The sequence below is a fragment of the Panthera uncia genome, assembly GCF_023721935.1.
Source record: "Panthera uncia isolate 11264 chromosome C1 unlocalized genomic scaffold, Puncia_PCG_1.0 HiC_scaffold_3, whole genome shotgun sequence".
Lineage (NCBI taxonomy): Eukaryota > Metazoa > Chordata > Mammalia > Carnivora > Felidae > Panthera > Panthera uncia.
The window spans coordinates 96,109,797-96,129,967 of record NW_026057584.1 but is presented as its reverse complement, the minus strand read 5'-3'; the positions used below and the strand labels follow the sequence as shown (position 1 = coordinate 96,129,967).

At 34.9% G+C, this 20,171-nt stretch overlaps 1 protein-coding gene across 1 annotated transcript in view; it reads left to right on the top strand.

The window, feature by feature from the left end:
- SLC35F5 (solute carrier family 35 member F5) overlaps positions 1–18,226 on the top strand; it is a 36,786-nt gene extending 18,560 nt beyond the window's left edge. The window contains exons 10-16 of the mRNA XM_049615719.1: positions 448–512; positions 2,437–2,541; positions 5,692–5,851; positions 10,251–10,341; positions 14,382–14,536; positions 15,053–15,146; positions 17,364–18,226. Of these exons, the coding sequence (XP_049471676.1) occupies positions 448–512; positions 2,437–2,541; positions 5,692–5,851; positions 10,251–10,341; positions 14,382–14,536; positions 15,053–15,128 (652 nt within the window). The 3' untranslated portion in view covers positions 15,129–15,146; positions 17,364–18,226. The remainder of the gene's footprint in view (positions 1–447; positions 513–2,436; positions 2,542–5,691; positions 5,852–10,250; positions 10,342–14,381; positions 14,537–15,052; positions 15,147–17,363) is intronic.
- Positions 18,227–20,171: the final 1,945 nt, after the last annotated feature.

Here is a 20,171-nt window from a genome sequence, read left to right as displayed (position 1 = left end):
TCTTCAAAAACAAGTTTGGAAGAGGCTGAAAAGTTAGTTACTTCTTAACCAAAAGCAGTAGGTAGCATAGGAGGTAAGAATACTTACCTAGAAGCAGGCTACCGATAGATTCAGTCCTATCTGTGTGATTTTGGTCAAGTTACTTCATATGTTTGTGTGTGAGTTTTCTCATGTGTAAAATGGTAATGGTAACAACAGTAATACCTTTATTATAAAGTAATTTGTACATTTTGCAAGAATTAAATGATTTAAATACAAGTATAGCATTTACACTGTCCTGTTATCATTGTTAAATATTATTAATTAAATCACTAAGTTCTTTGACAGTTTAAGTTTTGCTCAGTTTTGAGCATAGTCTTGATTACTTGTAAATAATTTTTATCTTCATTACTAGCCCTTTTAAGGAATGTATTATTTTGCTTATTAGTAATGCTCTTACTCTCACAGCATTGGAGGTGTTGTGCTGGTTAATTTGTCAGGGTCTGAAAAATCTGCTGGAAGAGATACAATAGGTAAGTAAGTACTTGACTCTGCATTCTTTCTGTTACAGTATACAAGACAGTTTGTACATATCAGTGTTTATGTCCTTGTGTGCATGTATGTGCATGTGCACACACACACAGAGGGTGGGCACTAATGGGGCCTTTTTTTTTTTAACGTTTTTTTGGAAATCATGTAAAAAAATTAAAAAATAGTTAATAGAATTCTCATATAGCCATCACTCAGATTCTCCGCTGTGTACATAGCTTCAGTATAGTTATAAAAATCAGGAATTAACATTGATTATAATTTAGTTAATTTGTATATCCTTTATATATTTTACCATGTTTCCCATGAATGTTCTTTTTCTGGTCCAGCATCACTTGTTGCACTTAGTTGTCATGTCTCCTTAGTTTCCTTTAATCTAGAACTGTACCTCAGTCTTTTTTTTTTTTTTTTCTTTTATAACCTTAACACTTTGAAAAGGATACTGTCCAGTTGTTTTGTGGTATGTTCCTCACTCTTGGTTTGTCTGATACTTCCTTATGGTTAAATTTATGTTGTGTATTTTTGATTAGAATGCCATGGAAGTGATATTGGAAGTGTCCTGATCGGTAAATCATATTAGAAGGCACATGGTGTTGTCCCATTAGTAGTGACTAATTTTAAGGTAGTGCCTGCCAGGATGCTCCAGTGTCAAGTTACTAACTTTTTTCTTTGCAACTAATAAGCATCTTGTAGGGAGATACTTTGAGACTACGCACATACCATGTTTCTATTATACTTGCACCCACTAATTTTGTGGTTCACTCATGATTCTTGCCTGAAACATTTAGTGCTATGGTGAACACTCAGTTTCTATCTATTGTTTAGACTGAACAAAAACAAAGATAGTAGAACCCAGTTTTATGGCTTCCTTCTGGATACTTTGTTTAGATATTTGAAATTCATTGAATGGAACACTGCTTTCTAAACTATCCCTGGTTATTGCCCAGGCATAGTTCATGCCTTGAACTGCTTATGTCTTTCTCACCCTTGAACTGATAGCTATGCCTTGAACTATATCATTTTTCACCCAGAGCAGCTTTGTATATGTAAAACGATATATGTATTTGTTGTGTATGCGTGAGGTTTTATTGATAGACTTTTTTTGCTTTCTTAAAAAAGTTAAATTTTTAAAAAATAGATTCAATAAAACATTGGAATTTGGGATAATTAATTGAAGTATTAAATGTGGTCACTTGGCAGACAGCACATTAATTTAGCTGTTTTTAAAACTTAGTTAAATGTCTTTGAGAATGAGTTAATATTAAAGAGAATCAGCATTTATTATGCCCGTACTATACGCCATGTATTAGATATTTTAGAAAACATTAAAAAGTATGTTTGTACTTTTCAAGTTCTTGACTTTAATCATTACCTAGACTTACAAAATAAAAACACTAGAGAATAAAATAATATTACATTTAACCATGTAAATATTAAATTGTCTAAAATAGAAGACCAGGAGGATGGAAATTCAGTGGAGTAGGAGGAGGATGCTTTGTGGCAGACGTGGGACTTGAACAGGGCCTTGAAGATGGTAGTACAATATATACTAAAGATGATACATGACAGTGGGGAGGACTGTATAAGCAATGGCTTAACCATATTACACCAGACAGTGTCAGGTGTCAAACTGAAGTAGCATTTCAAAATTAAAAAAACAAATAGTTACTTCCATGGTTTTAACATTATGTGTGTTTGTATAGATCATTGGATGTTTGCACATGTGTTTGTTCACTCTTTAAACTGCTTCCTGAACTCCTGGAGGACATGGAGGGGGTGGGCTATACTTTATCTTTTCATATTTGTGTACTTCTTGAAATAGTATCTGACACCGTATTAGATTTTAAATAAGTGTGTGTTGAATGAATTAATGAAAAATGCGTGAACTCATTATGTTGATTTTTACAGGTTCCATTTGGTCTCTTGTTGGAGCCATGCTCTATGCTGTCTATATTGTTATGATTAAGAGAAAAGTAGACAGAGAAGATAAGTTGGATATTCCAATGTTCTTTGGTAAGAATATGTTTAACCTGTGAGGCTATTTACTCTGAATGATTAGCTTAGGGTTTTGTTTTAGAGGGAATAAGGAAGCCTTTCTCTTTTCCTCCATATGATTCTTTAAAACCATCAGATTTTAAGGCTCATGAAGTCCAGTCTCAGTGTTTTTCTCATACCTTGCCCTGCATAACTGTGTACCTCTGACAGAAGGCCAGTTTCCTCAGTGTGAAGTAAAGAAAGAAATTCTTCCTAATGCCTTTTTTGCATTCATATTTCAGCCTGTGAATCAGATATTTTCCTCATTGATAGGAAAGAATTATGCTATTACAAGCATGTGAGAGAATACCTGTTGTATTACACATTTTACCATTTTTTACTTTTTAGAAGCAAAGAATACTATTCTAGTCTATGTACTTTTCATTAAAACTCATGGGACACTTAAAGGCTTTCCATCTGCTCTTTAAGATATAGGCTTTTTTATGACATAGATTTTTCAAATTACCAAAATGTAGTTTCTGGCATCAGTTCTTAATTTTTGTAAATAAAATACTGAATATGAGAACTTACAAGTTCTCATTTGCCTGATATCAGCTGAGTAAAATAGTTGTGTTATCTGTCAGATATCTGTAGATATCTTCTAAAAGATATCTGAATATCAGTAGATTAAAAAAAGCCTGGATGAAAGTTCAAAGTACAGCTTATGGGGAATTAGGAGACCAGGAATATAGTTGTTATAATTTCATTTATTTCATACTCATCTGAGAAATAAGGAGATTGGACAGATGAGTAGCTTTCAAAATGATTTGCAGAGGATCCTGGGATGGGTGGGAGGAGGTGGAGTTGCATGTATGGTTCTGGTTCTTAGAGCCCTTTGTTGCTTCAGCTGGAACAGCTCTGTTTTCTTGGGCTTTTGCATTATAATTTGATTTGTAGAAAATATTTTTCTGGTAAGAAATGTTTGAATATCTTCACGTAAAGTTTAACAGAAACAAAACATTTGGAAAGCTACCAGACCAGGTGATCACTCAAGTTTAAGTATGGAATTCAATAAATATGCCTTAAATATGAAGGTAACTTTAATAATGTCTTATTTTAGGGTCATAGAAAATTCCACCTGGAATGGAATGAAATGCTAATATTTTCTGAGTGTGTGTTTTTTTTTAAGATTGGCAATTTTCAGGAAAAATTGTTTAATTTATTCTTATTACATACAGACAAAAAAATCATATGTGATTTTTATATATCATATATGACATGATCTATAACACAATATTGATTTGATCTGGGCTTTATAATAGGCAGGACCAGAAAGAAGTTAGGATTGGGTTGTGGAGGGTTCTTTAGGGATGGAGATGTGAGCAGAGCATACAGGGAACAGTGAGTGGATCTGTGCGATTGTGCTGGAAAGCCCACTTTAGGGAAGAACAGGAGGGTATACAGGCCAGATTCTGGAGGGTGGAAGCAATTGGGACCTTTGTTTTTAGGTTCAGAGGTTGGTAATACATGTGGGATTCCATAGACTTGATAGTCCAGGGACGGCAAAGTAGATTCAGTTTTTGATGATGCCAAATTTCGGTGTTTTGATTACGACAACTTCTTAATGTTGTGTAAGCTTTTCAGATCATGAGTCCCTTCTGTATGTGTGTCATTTTGTTTGTTTTTATTTTTATCACTAGATGTCTTAAATTGGGTATTCTAAAAGCAGGATATGAGACAGGAATTTCTTATGGGTGATTATTGAGGGGATGCTCTGCAGGGAAACCTGACAAGGGAGTAAGAAAAGCAGGATAGAGTAGGGGAAAGAACTGTTATGGTCTCAGTATAATTGAGGTTTGGCCCAGTTCATGGCATGTTGGGGCAGGAGATGGAGGGGGAAAGGAGCCGGTAATGTCTAGGTACTCCTCACAGACGTCCTCACAGACAGTAGGATTTCAGCCATGAGAGGAGCCTTGTGCATCCTCTATGGGTTAGTTGTGGGATACAGACGGTGTGGGGTGATCACTTCTTGGGAAAATTTGGCTTGTTTGCTCTCCGAGACCATTCTTCAGAGGAGGCAGGTAACTGTGAATCTTTAGGAGCAGATAGAGACTAGGTGCTCCAGTCCTGTAAAGATTTAACTAGGCATCCGAAATACTAGCCTATTATTTAGCAACAAATATGAAATATATATTTACTATAACTTAACTTTGAAGAAAACTCTATAGTTATCTAATGAATCTCATAGTGGATCTGCAATGTTAAACTGTATAGAAAGTGCGATAAAAATTACTATAAAATTGTAATTTTTTTCTTTACAGTCTTTGTATTCATAGGGACTCATAAACTTGCATTTCTATAATAACAATAATAGCTCACCTTTTACTAACTTTTTACTTTATGCTAGTACTATGCTGTATTTTGTAAGTGTTAATCTAATTCTCCCACTAACCTATTTAGATATGATTTTACACTCATGGATTGGAAAACTGAGGCTTCAAAGAGGTTCTGCATCTTGCACAAAGTTTACACTACTAGTGAATGGTGGAGCTGGGATTGGAACCCAGAGCAATTAGACTGCAGAGCACATACAGTCAACCACTAAATGTTACAGCCTTCCTTTATGAGTAGTCAGTCTGTCCTTAGTTCATATGTTGAGTAGCTATTTATGTAGGTATGTTCTCTCACCAACTAGTTTATAGGCTCCTGGAAGGCAAGAACCAAGAATGTATTGTTTTGGAAACTTCCTTCATTATTCCGAGCATGCCACAGGTGTTTTATACATAAATATGAGTTGAATCAGGGAGCAGCCATCAACTTCCTCATAATTTAGGCTGAATATCCATATACACACCATATACCAATTGTTTCTTTAAGTTTGAAGACACTAAATTATTGGTAGCTAAGGTTAGCAACCTTTCTTTCTGAATTAAGTAGTTTATTCCATAGGAATTGCTCCATGCAGTGAATAGTTGAACCTTGAAGATTCAGTGATCACCAGCTGCTAGTGTAGTTTTTTCTGGTGTTGAGTTGTCCATAGATATGAACCAAAGAAACACAAGTTCCAGTTAAGAAAACCAGTTAGAACTCTTTGTGTAAAATCTAATGTTCTCTAATTATAGAGTTATAAGTTTGAAAATTTTAAATAAATCACAATTACTAACTTTTGTCTCTTTTATACATATTTAGGTTTTGTAGGTCTGTTTAATCTGCTGCTCTTATGGCCAGGTTTCTTTTTACTTCATTATACTGGATTTGAGGACTTTGAGTTTCCCAATAAAGTAGTATTAATGTGCATTATCATTAATGGCCTTATTGGAACGGTTCTCTCAGAGTTCCTGTGGTTGTGGTATGTACTATTTATTACACTATCATTTATTAGTTACCAGTTTATGGACTTTGGGATAGATTAAGTATTTTATATTTCTTCTGTCTTTTGATGGTTCCTCCTGTGCACCTTCCCACCCCGCACACTTCACAATTTAATAAAGTAACTCTACTAGAGCAAGAACTTTGTCTTTTAACTTCTGTGCACCCATTGTGTAGAGTATTACCTTGCACATAGAATGAGCTCAACAAATATTTGTTGAATAAATTTCTGATGAACATAAATGATCTACATTTGTAAAAGTGTTTTAAAGGTAGAATGTTATATAAATGAAAGGTGCCATTACCTAATGGACATCTAAACTTACGAGGTTTATATTCTAAATATGAATAACATGAGTTCTGAGTGAGAATCTAGGGAGCTTTGCTTATTTAGGAGACTTTGGAATGTCTGGTTGTTCATAGATGCTTTTTGTTTTTTTATTCTTAGGGCTTTTCGTGTAAGTGAGCCAGATGTGTAACCCTAAACCTCAATTAACTTGGAATGATAATATGCTTTGAAATGTTATAATACCAAGTATGTTGATATGTCATAATGATCCTAAAATAGTTTGAAGACAATATTATGTGTGGTGTTTAAGAAATCTTTCAGACATAGAGCTTGATACTTAGTCCTGTTTCCATCTAATAGGAACTGAAAAAAAAAAAAACAACAACAACACAAATTGTACCTAAACTCCTAAAAGGAATTTTTTATTATATGCTAGTTAAGACTACTAACTAGTTTTCCCTTGCAAAAGACTACAACAAAAGTAGCCTTTTCCATGGATTTCCTTAATACTTTGCCTGTACTTTCCCCCTTCCTCAATTAAGGAAATTTCTCTGTTTTCTTGATAGTCTCCCACACTCCCTTTCATTTGTAGTACTGAAAGATTAACTTTCATTTGTAGTAATTTATGTATTTAAATTCCTTTGCTGATCTAAAACTCTTTGATATCAGAATCCATTTACTCATTCATTCTTCCATCTTTCATTGCATGTATTTTAGATGCGCATCAAAGAGAGTTATGTATTTTATTTCCTAGATTATATATCATATATTCTCTTTCATCCTATTCTTTTCTATCAATTTTGGTATTTCTTTTGTCTCATTTCTCTTGCCTCTCTCTACTCTTGGGTCTGGACAGGTAGAATTACTTACTCTGGTAGAGTTTTGATTGAACTCAGTTGAGTCGTGAAGAATTGTTGATCTTCAGCCATTTTTTACTGCAATTTAAATAATTATGTGTACTTAACTATATTTCAATACAAGTTCATGTTTTCTAGTTCTTTAGGTTTAGTTTAAGTTAGAAAATTTCAAAGCAAATGAATATATTTCAAAGCAATAATTAGATTTTTCTTTGGGTGTTGGCTAGAGAAAGCGTTTAGTATGATGCTTATTACATTAAGACTCATAGTAAACATGGACTGTGCCACCTGTTAAGTATTAAAATGCTCATTCTTTATTGAGAGCTTTATTTTTAATAAACATATACAATAGAGTTTTATTATGTTTAGCAGAATTTGATGTAGGTTCTGGAGGATGATCAAGCATGACATGTAATTTCTCTATGTGAGTTTTTTAGTTGCTCCCTTGGAGAAACTTTACATTTAAATAAATAATAACATGTTTTGAAATTTTTTTAATATAACTTTTTTAGAATGAAAAGAGTAATTCATGCAAAGGTATACAAAAGGGTGTACAATGAAAAGGAAATCCTATTATCTCTTTTTCACTCCAAATCTCCATTCCTTTCTTTCATAGACAACCACTGTTAACTTCTAAGCCTTCTACAAATTTTTCTGTACATGCAGAAGGGTGTGTCAGTCTCCTAATTACCACCCCCCACTCCAACAAATTGTTTTATTTTTAAGACACAAATGGGAGCATACTATAGATAGTGTTCTGTACTTTGGTTTTTTTTCACAGATTATCTTACAAATCTTCACATATCAGCACTTGGGTTCAGTTCATTTTTTAAAGCCTGTGTATAGTTCTAATACATTATGTTTCAATCCATTATGTAACATAATAAGTAGAATATAATGTATGTTACTGGTTCCTTATTGGGAGGCATTTTAAGTTTCCATTCCTTTACTTTGTAAATAAAATAGCGTTGAATATTCTCCTATATGTCTTTGGGTATATATGTAAGCATTCTATAGGATAAATATCTGTAAGTAGAAAAGACTGAGTCAATTATAGGGACTTTAGATTTTGATAGAGAATTGCAATGTCATTCTCCACAGAGGAAACACAACTTATATTCCCAGCTATGTATATATGAGTATTGATATATGAATATATGAGTATTGTTGAATAGTTAAACTATACAAAGTCATATATTATGATAAAAGCTATATTTATCCTTACCTAGAATGGATTTTTCAGGATCTCAAGAAGGTTTATTTTTCAGATACACTCTAATACTTGAGTGTTTAGAGTACTAATGATAACAACTCAGTAGCAGGAAACCAGTCAGTGAAGAAACAAACATATCCCTTATACTCTGGGTGTTCTTGGCAACAAAACAAGTATAAGAAACATGTCTCTCTATATATTACCTTTTTTTAAATTATAAGAAAATAGACATTTCTCAGAAGTCATAATTTGCATGTATAATGATTCCCTTCTTTGGGAGAAGCAGGGTTATTGTATGTTTAACTGTAAATGGAACAGTAAACTTCAGTGTACATAATCAAGGGCTGAGTAGTAAACTACAGATTTAAAAGTATGGTTGTGAACTTTTTTTTGTAAATTAAAGATGTGTTCTTGTCCCTCATTGTTTATTTTTTAAAAATTGAGGTGTACTGTAAAGCGCATATACTGTACCATTTGTATTAGATGTTGAATGGTAGCACCTAGTTCTCTGTCTCAGCATTTCCCAGAGTGTGCCCCTGAAATGATAAAAGATGATAAAAGGATTCAACCATCAGCCAAATTAGGAAAAGGCAGTATAAGTCAAATAGTTTTCTTTTTCTATATTTATTTTGAGAGAGAGAGCATGCACATGCAAGCACAGGCGGTGGAGGGGCAGTGGAAGACAGAGAGAATCCTAAGCAGGCTCCGTGCTCTGTGCTAAGCTTGATCTCATGACAGTGAGATCATGACATCAGCTGAAATCAAGATTCAGATGTTTAACCAACTTAGCCACCTAGGCACCCCAAATAGTTTCCTTTTTAATACTTCATCTCAGACTCTTTATGATAGTACTTTGTGTTACAAATCTCTAAGTACATATGCTGCATTAAAAAAGAAAAAATTGACCTCCTGAACTGTCTTTTCACAGAGCAGCTAGCTCATAAGTAGTGGGAACCACTAGTACTTGAGTTCTCTTTCCTGCATTAAGAACTAATGGTATAGCCTCTAGTGAATATGTTGAGTGACACTTTATCAAGATAGCCTCTTCTATTGCAGGATAGCATTATTAATACTAATATATACTGAGCTAGAATTTACTAACCTAGAATTTCCATGGGTCTGTAAGTCACAATTACATGCATTACAGTTTTATCTTGGCTTGTAATTTCTTTTTTTTTTCTTTTTTTCTTTTTTAAAGTAACCTCTGCCTGCAATGTGGGGCTCAAACTCATGACCCTGAGATCAAGAATCTCATGTTCTACTGACTGAGCCAGCCAGGCGCTCTGTTTTCTTTTCATACAAATTATTAGTCTGTATAAATGGCTTATCTATTTGGTATAATGCTTTCTTTCATTTTTTTTTCTTTCAACTAAACAAAATCATGTGCAGATTGCTATTTCAAAATTTGATACCAACATTGGTAGTTCAAGGGGAAAATAAAGTGAAGAGCTTAAGTTTGGTTAGGACATTTGCTAGAAAAATGGAAAGCAATAAGGAAGTACATTAAAAAATAACCAGTCCTTTTCAATGCTGAGCCAAACCAAAAGAACAACACAGGTCAGAAGACTATTTTAGTTTTCATGAGGGTGAGATATTTTTGGTTTGGTGAAAGACTCACGTGTTGGCTTATCACTTTCTTAGAAGTCTGTGGTGTGAAGTGTTGTCCTGCAGTTTAATAAAGCTGTTTCCTTTGTTAGCTAAGTATCGTCATTACAAAACTATGAGAACTCTTTCAGCAATTTTATTAAAAATGTTAATGAAATAGAAGCTATGCATCCAAATTGAATAATATCTGTAAGCAGATCTGGAAAATGCCATAAAGTACTTTGAAAGTTTTATTCTTACGTATTTGGATTTTTAGTATTTGAAGGTAAACTTTAAGAATCTTTCTAGTTGCTTTATTGTGTCTGAGTCTGTCCTAAGCTTTTGTTTTTGCTCCTGATCTCTCATGTCCATATTTCGTTTGGTTGTTTTACTTTTCTAATATGGAAACATGTATTTTCTTCTTTTTCCTTTTTAGGGGCTGCTTTCTTACCTCATCGTTGATAGGCACACTTGCACTAAGCCTTACAATACCTCTGTCCATAATAGCTGACATGTGTATGCGAAAGGTAAGACACACTATTTATTAGATATTTTAGATGTAGTTTTAAAACAGAGACAGTGAAAGTTAGGGCACATGATTAAATGTCCCAAGGTGCTTTACTACATAGAGATATATAAAAAGTACCAAAGAAATGGATAATCTCTTGCATCTTTAGCTTTTCAATTTTTTTTTTCTTAATTTCTTAGTGAAGAACAAACAGTATCTTTATATGTAGTTCTCCAGTTTTAGAGCTGATTATTGCATGTTTTCTTTGGTAAGTCAGTGGTATAGAATAGAAAATGGGATATATCTTATTATATAATTAGTGGTGTTTTGATTTCTAAGATAAATTCCAAAGTTTCTTTAATAGTGTGATACTATTATCAGTCTGAGCAACAGGAATAATGTTTCTCAGCAAATGCTCATTTCTGTCTGGTTCAGGAGGGGCAAGTGCTCTGTTCCTCTTCTGTGATGTCCTGGTCTGGATGCAGGGACTTTTATGATGAACATTGGCAATGATAACATCACAGAAAAGAGAATACCTTGTAACAGCCCGAAGGGAGGAGTTTCTTTAGTGCTTTTGGGGGTAAGGGGGAGAAAGGCATGCCATATATATTCAACTAAAAGATGTAGTGTAGTCATTTATCAGTTCAGTGTTTGTAAAACTTTGAACTCCAGGTATTAAGTAACAAAATTGCGTGTGTGTGTGTGTGTGTGTGTGTGTGTGTGTGTGTGGTTTGGTTTAATACAATTTGAAGAGGGAATACTTGAAAGCCCTAAGGCTTATAATGTGTAGAAATTATAATCAAAGTTTTAAAGATTTTTTTTTTTAGAACTTTGTGCAGTTTTTAGGATAAAGGCAAAATACTCTCAGTGATATGTATTTTCTTTATTTAAAAAACGGTTCTGTTGCTGATACTTTGTTTCATGGCTCAGTAAATTCTTGCTTATTTGTCATGGTTATTAACAGAGTTTCACCTTAATTTAGGTTATCTTCTATATCATGCATTTTCAAAGAGCAAGAATATTGTAACATATACATAACACTAAAGTTATACATCATTAGATTCTTTATAGGTTTAAATAATATCCAGGTCCTTCCACATCTCAGGATCTTGAATATCAACCAAAATTGCTCTAGTGAAACTAGGGGAGTGCTGTATAAGAGGATTTTGGTAGACTACTATGTAAATGAGCTTTTCTGTACTGATATTTTGAAAATATCAGCTTTTGCTGATTTGAAAAATAAAAATTGAAGGTTAATTTTAGGATTTTTAAAACACTGTCACAGGGGATCTAATTTTATTTAATGAGTATGTAATTTATGGATTCAGATATTTTAAGATGAGGGCAAAACATAAGGAAAATGAAGATAAATGATTGATTGATTAGAAAAACATAACCAGTCTTTTCTCGATTGTCTTCACATCTCGAATTGGACAGCCAGTTAAATGAGTTGGCTGGGCCTCCAGTGAGAATCAAGGGTAGGAAGATACTTTCTAGAAAAAGTGGCAGGGTGTCCCAGAACTGTAATAGAAACAGGAGAACTCTACTTTCATGTTTTTTTTTTTTTTTAATTCTAATAAGCAACTATTTATATATAGTTTCTGAAATTTCAGCATTTATCAATATTTTTTATTGTGCTTAAAATAAATTATTTAAACCTATTTATAATTGATATTTTGTATGATAGGAAGCATCTCTGCTAGTATTCACATTTATATCCAGATATGGTCAGGTTTAGACAGTAATGTAGACAATTTTTTGTCATTGTCTTCATTTTATTTTATTTATTTTTAATTTTTTAATGTTGTTATTTATTTTTGAGAGAGAGAGAGGGCAAGCAGGGGAGGAGCAGAGAGAGAGGGAAACACAGAATCCTAAGCAGGCTTCAGGCTCTGAGCTGTCAGCACAGAGCCCAACGTGGGGCTTGAACTCACAAACCACGAGATCATGACCTGAGCCGAAGTTGGACACTCAACTGACTTGAGTCACCCGGGCACCCCTCAGTGTCTTCATTTTAAAATGCTGTCTTCATAGCTTGTTGGAAATAAAATCAGAACTTTTTTATTATGTGGCAACACATAAATAACTGCATTGTTACAGGTGAACTTTGCTTTTAAAGGTCAAGTAGGGTTCTACCCACCTTTACAAAGTTTACTTTTACTCAGTTGTAAAATAGGGTTTTAGCTGAATATTCATGAAATCACTCTTATCTACTATATCTATATCTTTAACTTTCATTAGTCATAAGTTTTCATACTTTTTCTGGTCTTGGGTCATTTAAATACGTCGTGGTTTTCTAGATTATTAATATTCTGGCAAATATTCCAAGAATATGTTTTGCCAAAAATTTGATAGCATTGTGAAGGCTTTTTAGTATCTCTTACTGACTGCTCTTTCCTGGGTATTCTTAGGCTCACAGCCTGTGTGTGTATCTGCAAGCAGGACATGCATATTAAAAGTTGTCAGTGATTATTCTTGCATTATGCATTGTGAGTCCCTCATAAAAAATATTCTCACAAAACCTCTTTGCTCTAATGGTGCTGTGAACTGGAGTATTATACGTTTCCCACCAGAGGGAGTCTTGCTTATGATTCTAAACTGCACTTTTTTTTTTTTTTAATACTTACAGAGAACAAGCACAGTTTTTCTTATTTTAAAGATAGGAGTTACTACTTTCATCAGTATGTTGAAAGCAAATCACACCACTGGGTTGCAGCTGAGTCTCAATCAGTGCAGCCTTCTTTGACAATTGGTTTTGATTCTTAGTTGAATCTAGATGGTAGAGGTAAACTAATGAAGGGAAAAATTTTTCTTCACTTTATGGCATCTCATTATCTTCAATTTTCTTGACAACCCTGATAAAATGATGGATTGGAGGCTCAACCTTGATGATATCTGATGGGCTTTTCACCCCTGAGGCCCTGCTTGCTGCTGTCTTCTCTGGCTCACGTTTCTTAGTAAAAGTGTTCTTGTTTGTTGTCTTTAGTGTACTTAAGCCATGATTTCGTTTTGGAATTTTTTTCATTTGTTACTACATAATCAAATTATTTTAAGAGTAAGCAGGAGAATTTGTTGCAAATTTTTAAAAAAATTTTTTTAATGTTTATTTATTTTAAGAGAGAGACTGAGAGTGAGCAGCAGAGGGACAGAGAGAGAGGGAGACATAGAATCCAAAACAGGCTACAGGCTCTGAGCTGTTAGCACAGAGCTCAACGTGGGGCTCGAACCCACGAACTGTGAGATGATGACCTGAGCAGAAGTCGGACGCTTAACTGACAGAGCCACCCAGGTGCCCCTGTTGCAAACTGTTAATTAAAGGTTTGCACAAGTTGCACTTAAGGGTTTTTGGTGCTGTCTTTGGGAAGGAATGGTAACATAGCACAATGTATCACAACATATTATAGCATAGTTTTTTAAAATGTGAGTTTTTGGAGCACCTGGCTGGCTCGGTTGAGTGTCTAACTCTTGATTTCAGCTCAGGTCATGATCCCAGTGTCATGGGATTGATCCCCCATGTCAGGTTCCACACTGAACCTGGATTCTCTTTCTCCCTGTGCCACTCAACCCTGCTTGTGCGCTCGCTCTCTCTCTCTCTCTCTCTCTCTCTCCCTCTATCTGTAAAATAAAAAAGTAAAAATAAAAATGTGAGTTTTTGAAGGTGACTTCAAAACTGAAGGGAGGATCTACTTGAGGATCGGCAGTAATCAGTACAGGAAAAAAATGGGCAATGTGTTGTGGAAGACCAAGCTAAATGGTTCGTAATTCTGCTCTCAGATGTGCTATGCCTAATACAGGAAAAGCATGTCTTCTGGCTTTCCTAGGCCATTTTCCAAGCAAGACATGTTTTTGTTGGTAATTTAAGCAAGTGGAATCATATGCTGAAGTTCTGAATCCTCATATTTAATAATATACTTAATATATTATTAATGCTAAGTATTATCTTCTTGGTGTTTTGACTTATTCCTGCAGATTTTCATAAATGGAAAACTTATTTTAAAGAATAAAGTTGTCTTAATGATAATGGTGGATTGTTTTTATTTTTCTATCTTTTATTTTTAGGTGCAGTTTTCTTGGTTATTTTTTGCAGGCGCGATCCCTGTATTTTTTTCATTTTTTATTGTAACTCTCCTCTGCCATTATAATAATTGGGATCCTGTGATGGTGGGAATCAGAAGAATTTTTGCCTTTATATGCAGAAAACATCGTATTCAGAGGTATATTTGGTTCCAGTATAAGTTTTTGAAAATATAATCCTTGCTAATTAAACTGGAAATCGTATCATGCTGGACTAATTTGTAGACACTTTGTGAAGAATTACTGAAAGATTATAATTTTATATGTACTATGCCACATAAAATTAAAATAAGTTGTTTAGATCCTTTGTGTGGTAAGATAGTTTCTTCACAACTACTTTAAAAAATATTTTGATTTATAGGTAAAACCAGAGTGCTTACTGTTTTGCTGTGATGAATTTAAATGTAGAAAACTTTCATTGGTGTGAACAAAATTTAAATAAAATATGATAACACTGCTCCAAATATCTTTCTTTTTTAAGAGAGAAAGATTTTTACATCCTACTATAAAAAGAACTTGGGGCATGTTGTTGGGAAGTCTTGCCTTAGTCTTAGTGTTGACCTCACAGCTTCAGCCAGTAGAATAGATAATTTTTAAGGGCTCCTTTCCATTCAAAAGCTTTCCTTAACTATTGCCTTAAAAACATTTTTTTTAAGGGTTCCAGAAGACAGTGAACAGTGCGAGAGTCTCATTCCTATGCACGGTGTTTCTCAGGAGGACGGAGCTAGTTAGCTGTTGTCTGTAGTCCAGGTTTGTATGTTAGCTAGTATTCGTGCTGAATAAGGTTCTTTATTCCTGTAATCTCAAATACTGTCTAGAGGGTAAGGGAGTCAAGCTCTGGACCCATACTGCCTGGGTTCCAATTCTAGCTTCTCTGTGCACTAGCTGTGTGACCTTATACAAGGTTCTTCACCTGTCTGTGCCTCAGTTTTCTTATTTGTGAAGTGGGGTTGTGGTAGTCCCTCCTCTCTCATAAGATTACTGGGAATATTAAATACTTGGTAAGATTTAAAGTGTGCAATAGTGCCTGACTCAAATTAAGTGATCCCAAGTTCAACTATTACTTTTATTCACGCTAAGGATCATAATTTTATTTAATAATACATGTTAGAAAAATGTTTTTCCTCTAGTATAAAAGTAAGAAAAAATATATTAATTTGGTGTATATCCAGTCTTTTCTCTGTATGTGTGTGTTGTCTACAACTGGCATAGTGTATATCCTGATTCTCTGACTATGCTTTTTCAATTAATGTTTCAAGAACATTTCCCCATTTTTAAAAAATTGTAAGAAATACTATCTTTTATATTTCTGACAAGACAGATGAGTACGTGGTATTTTTATCTTTCACTGCATCAATGCTTGAAATACATCTAACATATATTTTTGGCAGCTATAAAAGTAGTTATGTACTTATTTAGAATGAGAAATCACAGTAAATTACTGAAATTCTGCAGATTCAGGTCCCTTTCTTCTTAAGATAACCTGAGGCAGTTTATATTGAAATGTTTCCTGACTCAGCTGGGCTTCCCCTCCTCACTTAGAACATTTAACAACTCCTGTCAACTCCTTGCACTCAAATTGGCCTTTGAAAGTTAAGTGTCATCATCTTTGTGGCAGATTCACCTCTAACCTAGGGCTAAGTGTCTTGGTCTTGTGTTTTCCTTTGGTCATTTTGTATTCCAGCTTTTACTGTTACGATGGTCACCCATGCACATAGTTGAGAGAGTTCGAGTTCTAGTTCTACGAGATTGCTCGTACAGAGCAGCTGCCGCCTGCCCTGCCCACCTGCTTCTGCTCACCCGCTCTAAGAAGTCAACGTTAAACTCAGTTGTTTTGACCCCCCTCTTCCCCCCCTCCCCCCACCCCACCTCACACACTGTCTTCAAGTACCACACTTATACTTCTGTTTCTTGATTTCTCTGTTTTAGGCATCTTCAGTTGATGTTCCCACTTTGGTAGATGAGGATAGATTACATTCAAGTTTCATCCTCCTCTCTCCCCACCCCACTTGCCTGCTTTTCCACCACCTCCTCATCCCAGTGTACTTATTGTATAATTATGGATAGATTTGTAAGCAGTGTTTGCATGGTCATGGTGATGTAAATGTTACTTTTACCTGAGTCATGGTGGATTGTGCTTGGCATTTCCACAGTCCAGAGACCCTTTGTTACACTTTTAGAGAATACACCTCACATTTTCTCTGGGGATAGAGAAGGGGCACTTGACCAGCTGTAAAAAGTAAGGCAGGACATTTGAATGTCTAACTGCTTTTTCTATAAACCATGCCAGTCTTTCTGTTTTAGCTGTTTCTTCACCTCTCCTTTTAGAGATACCTGCTTCGCTGTTGTTTTCTAGTCTCTGCTCTTCCCTTTGTCCATGTGACTTTTTCCTTAAGAAAAATCCCTTTATTTTCTTTTTACTGAGGTTTTGGCAGCAAAGTAGAACCAAATATGTTTACTTACCATCTCTAAATTTTAAAAAGTACATATAGTTGTTTTTTAAAGCTTTGTAGTGCTGTAACGTATGCACTCTTTCCCTACTGTGAATGCATTATTCCCATGGTCACACTCATGCCCCCCCACCCCCACCCCAGGCAAGGACTCAGTAAATTTGGGAGTGAGAACTGGATAAGAGGAGATAGTGAAGACGGACCTCGGCAGAGTGTAAGGGAAAGGTGTGGCAGGAGTCTTTGTTGCATCGGGGTAATGGTGGGTATGCCATGAGTCAAACTGTCACCACATGATCTGTAAGCAGTGTTGGCCTTAGACACTGCTGTGGAACTCACTCCCATGCGCTTTTAGTGCTCACCTCCAGTTCCAGTATCCAGTTGTTAAGTGTAATAAACTGTGTTTGTTATATATTTCAATGTTAAGATAATTTGCTTTTTACAGTATAAACTGTAAAAATTAAAGCTATGACAGTTAAAATCTAATGATGATTTTGTGTTTGTTTGTTTTTATTTTTAGCTTGATAATGGAACATTATGCAGCGAAGAGACAATCCCTGGCAAGTTTTTGTAGAAAATGTTTCAGTGCCTAGTCTGAAAAATAACAGTTTCAGTTCTTTGGAACTCTAAAATATATTTTCCTCATACCTGTTTTCTTCATTTCATAATGAAGTACTTTGCTATGTAGCTGTGTACATATCACCACAGTTATAGGAAGTTCCAGTCCACAGTCCCACTAAAAGACCAACCTGCCTTACACATCTCAAGGAATTCAGCTGATGAAATAATTTGAACTAATCAAGGAATAAAATTCTGATGTTCTGGAGACTTTATTTTCACATTATTTGTTAAACACTGGGCTATATTATGAAAATGTTTTCAAGAAATCATTTAAGTATATAGATCAGTGTTTCTTACAGATAAAATGATAAAGTAAGCTGCCTATAATAGGTATGGATTATACTTTTAAGTTTCGTAGAATATTGCAAATTAACAACACAGAAAAATGTTTAATTTTATGCAAGTGTGTCCATGCAAATTTAGTGGGACTTTAAAGAGAATCAATCTTTGAGAAAAATCTGGTTCACTCACACTACATATGCTGTATTACCCTTTCATAGCATTAGGTGCCTTGTATTTTAAATCTGTGACAAACTATGACAAATTTTTAAAGGGGAAGTATTATTGTAAAATGAAGAATTATGTATTTCTAAAGGCTGTATTGCTGTAAATTTAATTGATAAAGCTCTGCTTAATTTAGAGTTTTGAAGAAATATTCTCTCTTCAATTAAGACATTTTCATAATGGAATGATTTAAATTGAAGTGATGAAGAGTATTATTGAAATAAAATGTTTATATATATGTACTTGCGTGCTACAGATCTATGAATTGGTTTCTGATTTTTTTTTTCATATATGTGCCAGATTACTCTAGAACTGGATGTCTCTTAAATAATTCTAGTTTTCCGAAATAAATGTTTAATGGTTAAACATTTTACCTTGTTTGTTAAGAAGGTAAAAAAAAAATACTTTAAAAATTCCATTTGAATTTTTCCACTACCAAGCTTAAGTTAAATATAAAATACTCCTAATTACAACTCTTAAATTTGAGTTTTATATGTACTTACTTTGCAACTGCCCCTGTTCACTGCAGACGTCAGTGAATGAACAGGTGTCTCAGGATTCATCTAGACTTTTGATGAATCACCCATTTCCTTTTCAAGTTTTGTGAAAATAGTTCATTTCTCTTCAAAATTTCCTAACAGATCTGATTTTTAAAATTCTCTTTGCAGTGTTTGGCTTCAGTTTGTGTTATTCACACTTTTAAAGTTGTTTTGGTGTTACCATAAGTCTAAAATGGAGTTTAACCATCTTTTTGCTTGTCCTGAGATCTTTTATATTAGCTTAAAAGATTGTTTATGACGTTAAATTTAAAAAACAAATGGTTGTTCTCCTATTTAGTGCCACCAATAATTCTTGTAAAGCTAAAAGTAGTATTGATTTTGTTACTGTGACCCAGGGTAAAGGCATTGTAAAGAATATGGACCTATAATGAATTTTTGAAAAAATATTTATTTAGTTTTGGGAGAGTGCAAGTGGGGGAGGGCGGGGAGAGGGGGACAGAGGATCCTAAGTGGGCTTTGTGCTGACAGGCTGACAAGCAGCGAGTCTGATGTAGGCTCGAACTCATGAACTGCGAGATCGTGTCCTGAGATGGCCGAAGGTGGACACTCAACCAACTGAGCCACCCAGGTGCCCCTGCCTATTTTTTTTAAGTAGGCTCCATGCCCAACATGGGGCTTGAACTCATGACCCTGACATCAAGAGTTGGATGCTTTACCAACCAAGCCAGCCAGGCTAAGGAATTTTTTCTTAAAAAGAAATTAATGAAGTAACATTTCAATTGCTCAAGCTTCAGTTGAGGTTTATTATCTAGATACCTTTACTTTCTGTTTTTTTCTGTTTTGTCACCAATACCTTCAACAAATTACAGGGTAAAATCGTTGAAACAGTGAAGGCAGAATTCAAAATTTAAATTATTCTGTAAAAATGGTAGGAAATGAGGTTGAACTTAGAATTTTTTGGGTTTTCTTATGCTCTGTGTTCACATGTCTTACAGATCATGCGTTGTCACTCAAGGACTCAGTAATAAGCCTTAGTTAGCATGCTGGTTAGACTTCCACTAGGCTACTATGTTTTGTTTTTTGTTTTGTTTTGTTTTTTGTAATTTAAGAACAACCTCTTTAGAAGGAAGCATCATTAAATCAGTTAACTGAAAGTACGAATTATTGCTGCTTCACTCATCTACCTATTACCTTTTCTCTCAGGTGTTGTCTGAATGATTTTTTTGTTTGAATACTGCAGCCACAAAGAGTGAGCAGTTGGGGACTTCCTTTCTGCACCTTTGTAGTCAAGGGTTCATCTGCTCAAAAAATAAAGTTGTGGATTACTTCCATTCTGTGATTTCCCAGACATGTAGGTCCAAGGCCCTCAGATTGCAGCAGCCTAATTGCAGGCCTCTGCAAATGTTGGCAGGGTTACATTCTAGTAACTGCTCCTGTTCTCCCTCTGTTAGAGCAGTACTGGTCCACAGTTCTATTTTTCTGAATCCAGAGACCACATGGAGCAGGGGCGCCTGGATGGCTCAGTCGGTTGAATGTTTGACTCTAGATTTCAGCTCAAGTTGTTATCTCAAGGTTTGTGGGATTGAGCCCCTCGTCCCCGGCTCTGCACTGAGTGTGGAACCTCCTTGGGATTCATTCTCTCTCTCTCTCTCTCTCTCTCTCTCTCTCTCTGTCTTTCTCTCTCCCCCCCCCCCCCCCCCCCC